At 44.2% G+C, this 9227-nt stretch overlaps 1 protein-coding gene across 5 annotated transcripts in view; it reads right to left on the bottom strand.

Annotated features, from left to right (window-relative positions):
• The window catches only part of LOC106576365 (proline-rich protein 5), a 78366-nt gene extending 69881 nt beyond the window's left edge, over positions 1-8485 (bottom strand). Inside the window, exons 1-2 of one of the 5 annotated variants that reach the window (XM_082977922.1) lie at positions 8330-8485; positions 478-582 (exon numbers count right to left, since the gene is read on the bottom strand). In XM_082977922.1, the coding sequence (XP_082834048.1) occupies positions 478-506 (29 nt within the window). In that variant the 5' untranslated portion in view covers positions 507-582; positions 8330-8485. Of the gene's footprint in view, positions 1-7; positions 104-477; positions 583-7184; positions 7366-7419; positions 7921-8329 lie in introns of those variants that run through there. The other 4 variants (XM_082977921.1, XM_082977923.1, XM_082977925.1 and 1 more) reach the window with 4 other exon arrangements.
• Positions 8486-9227: the final 742 nt, after the last annotated feature.

Consider the following 9227-nt stretch of genomic DNA (forward strand, 5'->3'; position numbering starts at 1 on the left):
CAGAAACCTCTGTAGTTGCGTAGTAGAGCCGACTGGAAGCTTCCGTAGTTCATTTCACGTCTCAATCCGTCGGCCTGTGGAGGGCGGAGTCAGCCGTTTGACTCTGGGGAACCAATCAGGAGGAGGCAGGAGAACATAACGAACAAAGCACTGTTTATGATTCCGCTCGTTCTCAAAGAGGCAGGCGAGATTACAACTCAGTCCGATCAACAATATAAGCATTCTGAGCTGGGAGCAATATTTACATGTTGACCTGTAATTCATTTTCTTTATTATGAACAAAATATATCTTTTTATAATAACTAAAAATCTCATTAGAAGAGATTCCAGAGATCTGGACCTCAGTGTCCTCATACGTAGTTAGGACACTGACCCCACCCTCCACTACTGGAACAATTGTGTATCTAAATTGTGTGTGTGTGTGTGTGTGTGTCTGTGTGTGCACGGAGAGAGGGGCAGTGACCTGTGGTCTCTCACCTCCTAAAGGAATGGGTGCGTTCTTCCATCCGAGGTGAGGGGTCAAAGGTGAGGGGTGGGGGTCAGAGACTGAACTTGACCTAGGGACCGGTGTCCAGGCAGCATCTTTCACAAACAACAAGAAAACACACATCACAGTTCAGAACATGCTCTATCCATAGGGATAGTTAAAGGACTCAACTTGGATATAACCTGTTTTAGCATGGACATTGCCACTGAGGGCTTAGGGATCCATAGGGATTCCTATGGGTTGGGAGCGATCAGCCAATTATCAGAGCATTGTCATCTTCTTCAAATTGGGTGTTATGGTTTACAAATGGCTGAAGCTGTATCACCACCATCTAGTGGCCAAAATAAATGAATGACACCCAGGATTTGGTTCAGGATCCAGCACTGCAGGTGGCGGTAAATCACCAATATTAGCTTTTCACTTTTTTCAAACACAAAAGAAGAAGAAAATGTACAACTTTAAAATGGAGATGGCCCATGCTGTCAGATGCCATAATGGCACAGACACGAAGGTGAGACGTCTTTCCATCTCTATGGTTCCATCTCAGTCTGCAATGCATTTCATTACATCAACTCTTATTGCAATCCAAAATTATTCTGCTTTTTCACGCATTGTATTAAACCTTTACTATTATTGCCTTTCCATAGTCGCCTCATCTCAACTCCAATTCATACACTTCAGACTTGTATATACATTATGACTTCATAACACAATAACCCACAGGGGGCATACATGTACCAAGGCCTCTTCCCCTGTTGCACAGAGAACCAACAGTTGGTTAGCGTGCGACGCTCTCAGAGATCCAACAGTTGGTTAGCGTGCGACGCTCTCAGAGATCCAACAGTTGGTTAGCGTGCGACGCTCTCAGAGATCCAACAGTTGGTTAGCGTGCGACGCTCTCAGAGATCCAACAGTTGGTTAGCGTGCGACGCTCTCAGAGATCCAACAGTTGGTTAGCGTGCGACACTCTCAGAGATCCAACAGTTGGTTAGCGTGCGACGCTCTCAGAGATCCAACAGTTGGTTAGCGTGCGATGCTCTCAGAGATCCAACAGTTGGTTAGCGTGCGACGCTCTCAGAGATCCAACAGTTGGTTAGCGTGCGACGCTCTCAGATATCCAACAGTTGGTTAGCGTGCGACGCTCTCAGAGATCCAACAGTTGGTTAGCGTGCGACGCTCTCAGAGATCCAACAGTTGGTTAGCGTGCGACGCTCTCAGATATCCAACAGTTGGTTAGCGTGCGACGCTCTCAGAGATCCAACAGTTGGTTAGCGTGCGACGCTCTCAGATATCCAACAGTTGGTTAGCGTGCGACGCTCTCAGAGATCCAACAGTTGGTTAGCGTGCGACGCTCTCAGATATCCAACAGTTGGTTAGCGTGCGACGCTCTCAGAGATCCAACAGTTGGTTAGCGTGCGACGCTCTCAGATATCCAACAGTTGGTTAGCGTGCGACGCTCTCAGATATCCAACAGTTGGTTAGCGTGCGACGCTCTCAGAGATCCAACAGTTGGTTAGTGTGCGACGCTCTCAGATATCCAACAGTTGGTTAGCGTGCGACGCTCTCAGATATCCAACAGTTGGTTAGCGTGCGACGCTCTCAGATATCCAACAGTTGGTTAGCGTGCGACGCTCTCAGAGATCCAACAGTTGGTTAGCGTGCGACGCTCTCCTCCTCTCCTCTTTGTTTCTCCTCAGTTGTAATCTGTGTTCCGTGACTGTGTGTGTTTTGGGTTGCTGTGCCCAGTCCCCCAACACAGCCCCCCACACAGACTGAACTGGGTTCAAAAGGCTATGATGCAGAATGATTGATACCCCACTGTGAGACCAGAGTAGCGTGTGACTCCGTCGACTAGATCAAAGAACTGAGGTCAACAAGTTCATTGAAATAAAGGGGCCATTCTACCACGGCAGATGGCACACGGAAACATGTTTAAGTAGCGGTTTACTTAGAGATTTGGACTTTACATTCTCAGAGACTCAAAGCTAGTGTCTGACACTACAATATTAGCTACACTTCCTTTCAGAGGCATCAGGCGTTTTACATAATAGACTTAAATACAGTCTTCTAGTTGACCATCCGCCTGTTTCTCATCACCGTGGAGGTCGTAGAGAACCTGGAATGCGGGGCTAACCAAAATGTTTGGACATCAAACCAGAGACATCAATATATTCCAAGGCAGACAGAGAGAGGGGGGACAGGGTGCATCCTGGGTACCTTCTGACGGATGCCAGAGAGGTGTCAGCTCAGCACTCCTACCCAATCAAAAATTATAATTAAATGAATAGGGGTGTAGTCACCACACACACTGTAGTGAGACACTTGATCCTCTTCCATGAAACTCCCTAGAGGTGCTGAGATCTTCCGCATAAAACAAACGACGGGTCCTAATGAACGAGTGTGCTTCAGAAGGTAGCCGAGGATGTGCCCGACTCAAACCTCAAAACATCACACGTGCTTGATGTTTCTATATTCTCAACCATTCATATTTCAGACAGTAATCATACCCAATGAACTGAACCATCAGAATAAGTGAGAGAATGTTTCAACAGAGTCTAAAACAGAAGACGGTATCTCTAGTGTAACTCTAGGGAGGGGCCCAACTACATATGCTGTTCATTTGTTCACAATGTTCTGGGCTAAAAATACAGGCAATGTATAGTAAATAATTTATGTAGAACTTAATTAAATATGATTGCATTGCCCCAGTCACTACGATGACTCGGCTATGACTCAACCCTGCTCCAGGGAGTGTTCTGATGTTCCTGGCCTCTCTCCTGTCACCTGTCACCTGTCTGGCTACAGCCCCTGCTCCACCTGCCACTCTGGGCCAATGGCCAGTCAGAAGTCAGGCTTGGCCACGGTCCCAGGCTCTAGTCCTGGACACCACATCACACAGTCACAGCTGACAGAACAGCCGACAGGCACATAGCAGCTTTACAGCCTTCACAGCCCTGCTTAAAGTCTGCTGCTCTAGTCTGCAATTCCACAGGTCTCCATCCATCCTCTCTGGTGCCAGGAACTAGGAACAAACCTTGGTATGGAGATGTTGTCTGGGCTGCGGCTGCTCCCTCTCATCTCTGGCCCTGCTCTAGGATTCTCTGCCTCTTGACTTCTTTCCCTCTCTCATCTCGCTCTATACCCCCCCCCCCCCCCCCCTCCAACTGGTCTCTAGCAGTAACATGAGTGGGCTCCCTGCCATCACCACTGTGTAAACAGATACCAGGAAGTTCCCCAAGTGAAAACGAACCCTGATCCAAGATGATGCAGGAGGAAACCCAACACTAACTCACTCATCCCAGTCACACTGACTGGCACCTAGGGCAGCACTCAACACTCAGTCCTGACCATTACCACCAACAGCACCCAATAGAATAATAATGAGCTAGTGGTACGGATTTATTTTACCTTTATTTAACTGGGCAAGTCAGTTAAGAACAAATTCTTAGTGTTAGTGCTGTATACTGGTATTGGTAATTTCAGGCAGAAGGTACCAGTTGAAAAGGAGTGTGCAGTGTTTCTAAGTATTGAACTGTGTTATTTCCAACCAAGCTTGCAGCCTGCAGGTAAAACAGTATGTTTGAAATAGTAGAAGAAAAAGTGACAATTCTAATTCCATCAGAGTTCCTGAACTTTGTCTCCACCTTCTGGTTACAGTGTGCCACTGCAGCACTAGGGGGACAGGCAATGCATAAATCAACATAAATCAGGTCAGGAGGAAGGATGCTAACTTCTATAAACCTACCAAACTCACATTAAAGAGGACAACCATATCCCAATAAGCAAAAGGCCGTTGAAAATACATATTTTACAACTATTTTCCAGACGTTGACACCAGGTACATTTTAGGTGATGAATGAAAGATGAAAATATGTATTTTCCGGACATTGAAAATACCTATTTTCTGGACATGAAATCAGGTGCATTTAAAAATACGTATTTTTCGGTCATTGATTCCATGGCCAAATTTCAACTGCTATACATTCTCTATTATAATAAGTAAGCATTATATTACAGGCATCACAAGACATGTCTGAAAGTCCCATGGTACCAGGTGAAAAAATGAATGGAGGTATGGAGACTGTTTAGTGCAAAAAATAAGGTGTTAAATACATGTAAAAAATATATTAAAAATCCTGATCTTTCATATATCGCTCAGACACTTCAGAACAAACTTATTTTTGATTATTTTTTGGGACTATCTGTTGTTCCAGGTAGTGAATCTGTTATTCAATGCATTCGAATAGGCTAATAGCAGTAAGGTCCCCCAAAAATTATCCAATCATTTTTTTTCTTGTGTTTTTTTATACTTCATATACTTTATACTTTTTATAATTCAAAATCAAACAGCTAAATGATCCTTGGTATGACCTTCTTAAAACAAAACCATATAGCTTAGTAGAACCCCCACCCCCCTGCCTTAGACAGGTTTTAATAGGAAAGAGGAATCAATTGTAGATCGCAACAAAATACTTATCACATGCAGCAAGTTCCTCTGGATAAGAGCGTCTGCTGAATGACCAAAATGTAAAATGTAAAAACAAAAACCCTTGCAAAGCATGCTGGATATTATTCTAATGAGCTCCGCCCCAAACAAGTACAAATTTGTTCTGTGCGGATCAGATCAAAATCTGAACGAATCATAGACGTCTAGGCTGTTTCACAAGTTTGAACATCACAGTACAGTACGGCACAGTAGAACACAGTAGTGTACAGTACAATGCAGTACAGTACAGGACAGTAGTGTTATTCAGTCGAGTATTGATCAATCTGGACCGGAGATCTACCCGTTTCCCTATATAAAAAGGTACTGTCCCTCTTGACTGTCTCCCAAACAAAATCAACAATAACCACAAACATTCATCCCACCACTCAAAAATCACAAACCACCACTCCCCTTCCAGTATCCTGAAGAATCAGTTTCCATCCCCTACTTTCTATTTTTAATCAATTTATTGACCTCTTTCCCAAGGACCCTTACCATAAACCGGGTTGGTAGTTGGTATCCTCTACACAACCCTTCCCCTTAAACCTAAACCAGGTTCATATCCTCTACCCAACCCTTCCCCTTAAACCTAAACCAGGTTCATATCCTCTACACAACCCTTCCCCTTAAACCTAAACCAGGTTCATATCCTCTACCCAACCCTTCCCCTTAAACCTAAACCAGGTTCATATCCTCTACACAACCCTTCCCCTTAAACCAGGTTCATATCCTCTACACAACCCTTCCCCTTAAACCTAAACCAGGTTCATATCCTCTACACAACCCTTCCCCTTAAACCTAAACCAGGTTCATATCCTCTACACAACCCTTCCCCTTAAACCTAAACCAGGTTCATATCCTCTACACAACCCTTCCCCTTAAACCTAAACCAGGTTCATATCCTCTACACAACCCTTCCCCTTAAACCTAAACCAGGTTCATATCCTCTACCCAACCCTTCCCCTTAAACCTAAACCAGGTTCATATCCTCTACCCAACCATTCTCCTTAAACCAGGTTCATATCCTCTACACAACCCTTCCCCTTAAACCAGGTTCATATCCTCTACACAACCCTTCCCCTTAAACCAGGTTCATATCCTCTACACAACCCTTCCCCTTAAACCAGGTTCATGTCCTCTACACAACCCTTCCCCTTAAACCAGGTTCATATCCTCTACACAACCCTTCCCCTTAAACCAGGTTCATATCCTCTACACAACCATTCCCCTTAAACCAGGTTCATATCCTCTACACAACCATTCCCCTTAAACCAGGTTCATATCCTCTACACAACCCTTCCCCTTAAACCAGGTTCATATCCTCTACACAACCATTCCCCTTAAACCAGGTTCATATCCTCTACACAACCATTCCCCTTAAACCAGGTTCATATCCTCTACACAACCATTCCCCTTAAACCAGGTTCATATCCTCTACACAACCCTTCCCCTTAAACCAGGTTCATGTCCTCTACCCAACCATTCTCCTTAAACCAGGTTCATATCCTCTACACAACCCTTCCCCTTAAACCAGGTTCATATCCTCTACACAACCCTTCCCCTTAAACCAGGTTCATATCCTCTACACAACCATTCCCCTTAAACCAGGTTCATATCCTCTACACAACCCTTCCCCTTAAACCAGGTTCATATCCTCTACACAACCCTTCCCCTTAAACCAGGTTCATATCCTCTACACAACCCTTCCCCTTAAACCAGGTTCATATCCTCTACACAACCCTTCCCCTTAAACCAGGTTCATATCCTCTACACAACCCTTCCCCTTAAACCAGGTTCATATCCTCTACACAACCCTTCCCCTTAAACCAGGTTCATATCCTCTACACAACCCTTCCCCTTAAACCAGGTTCATATCCTCTACCCAATCCCTCTATTTTATTTGACATTTTTTTACTTTTACTTCTTTACATTTTTTTATCCATTAAAGTTTGTTTTAATCAAATCTAGTTGAAGTAGAAAAAATGAGAACTCCATCACCCTTGAACCGTTACCTTGCCAAACCTGACCTTCACCATACAGTCCCAGAGTTCAACTGTCTCCCTACTCCATTAGTTTCTGTCATCCAACACGTTTAGATTGTCAACAACAACAACAAAACAGTCTATCAATATGTCCCCTCTAAAAGATACAAAGGACAAGGTCTATGGACATACGGGGTTGCCCGCGTCCCTGAACCCGCCAACGTCTCACCTCTCCGGAAAGCTGAGGACGCACTCCTAAAAACAATCCCGGAGACAGTCTGGACAGCCTATGCTACTGCTCTGGTGTTACATCTCCATTTCGGCATATATTCTAAATATTTATAACAAAGCACGGTATCATCCGACAACTTTATATCATGGCTACGACGGAGTTGACAGCCACCACTAACGTCAGGCAAATCAAGTTCATAAGCTACACAGCGGACGTTTATAAAGGTACCCACCGTGTATGGTCGCTGTCTTCCTCTGGTGGTGCGCTCCAACACGCCACAGAGATAATATATAGGCGCTCCAACACGCCACAGAGATAATATATAGGCGCTCCAACACGCACTGAAAAATACTAGCAAAATCTTTGTTTCAATTCTTCTTGGTTTGTAGAAAGATGGCAAAGGTAGCCACTAAAACTGAAGCTGTCCCGACAGTGTCCGTGTCTGTCTGAGTATGCGAGTGGAGTACGGATGTGTAAACGGAGCCGACTCCGGGGATGTCACGACTCGTGGATGTTTCCTCTTGTTGACTTGAGTTAGCAGCGCCAGCTGCTACTGTATCTAGTCGAGTCCGCGTGACACGAGCGTCTGCAAGTGTGTGTGTGGAATGTGTGTAGACCAGAATGTTTGTGTGCGCGCACCGTAGTATATCCACCGGTCTGTCTGTGCTGAGAGTGCGTGGAGAAACTGCTAAATGAGTGACTGTCCCACGCTGTGAGTCCTGGAGGAGTGCCAGTGCCAAGATGAGTTAGTAGACTACCGGCCTCCTAACAACAATGTATAATGTTTCATTCATTTAAAACCAAAGCATTCAGCCTAATGATCCTCATAAAGCTATAAACACAACCCTGTACATTATACTAAGTGCTCATAAAAGAGAAAGCTGTGATTCAGCTGTGCACTCTCTTGGCAAAATGCTGGTGATCAGCAAGTTTTCAGATCCACGATCCAATCCCCACCTAATTCAACATTAATGGATTTGTCAAAGCTCACCACTGAGGATCTTCACATAACCTACATATTGGACATACATTTCAGTACCACTGTTGCTTGAAGTTTGTGAAGAGGCTGCATGAAGAGTTATTGGAAGATCTCCCAAAATAAACATCTAAGAAGAAGAAACCATATCAGAGAATCAACCAACCTTTGATGTTCCATCATCCTTCTGGAAGATATCTGAGATACTACGATGATGATCAGCAACCTGCTGTTCTGTTTCACTTCTATAGTACCAAGTGTTTTGAGAATGTCACATGGCAAAGTCCAACTCCCAAGGTCAGGAATATCTGCCTTTACAATGCTGGGGCCATAAAAGAATAACAGTAAGGTACCTGGGGAACTAGAGCATGAGAAAGTTCTCTCTCTGGTTTAATGTGTAGCTTGTTGAGTAGCCAGAGTCATAAATGCCTGATGCTGTGGTGAGAGAATGTTTGTTTAGGGTCATGGAACTAACATTAAGGCCTAGAGAATGGCATGTGTCTAAACACACCATCATTCAACCATGGAGAAAACAATACTATACAGTCCAGAAAGGTTCATTCTAAAAGTACACAATTACTATTTTACTGGTTTATACTGGTTTATATAGCATTTCATCATTAGGGACAGGAGCTTTTCCTGACTAGAGCTAAACTCCTGGCCTTGTGCATGGAACACCAGCATGCAGTATGTTGGGGAAGTTAGGAATATTTAACCACACTTTGCCTCTTCATGCCAAGTACTTTATTTTATGTTTCACCCTTATGATCCAGCCAGAGCCGGCTCCAGGCATAAGACACATACATAACCTGACCAGAGTGGATTGAATTGTTTTTAAAACTCAGTCGGGTCTCAACTTCCTGTTGACAGTTAGAATAGCAGAATACACAGGGTGCAATTTCTACATTTGGTTGTGCATCAACAGTTTCTCTCTTGTTATGTCAGCCACTGATAGTCACTCATTTATCCACGTTAGTTAACCATGTTTAGATTGGTAGTTAGTCTAGCCAGCTATCTAAACTTGTAGTAATCATGGCCAAATACCAACTGGGCACGTAGGGCAT

The sequence above is a fragment of the Salmo salar genome, chromosome 07 (assembly GCF_965601325.2).
Source record: "Salmo salar chromosome 07, fSalSal1, whole genome shotgun sequence".
NCBI classification, from domain to species: Eukaryota; Metazoa; Chordata; class Actinopteri; order Salmoniformes; family Salmonidae; genus Salmo; species Salmo salar.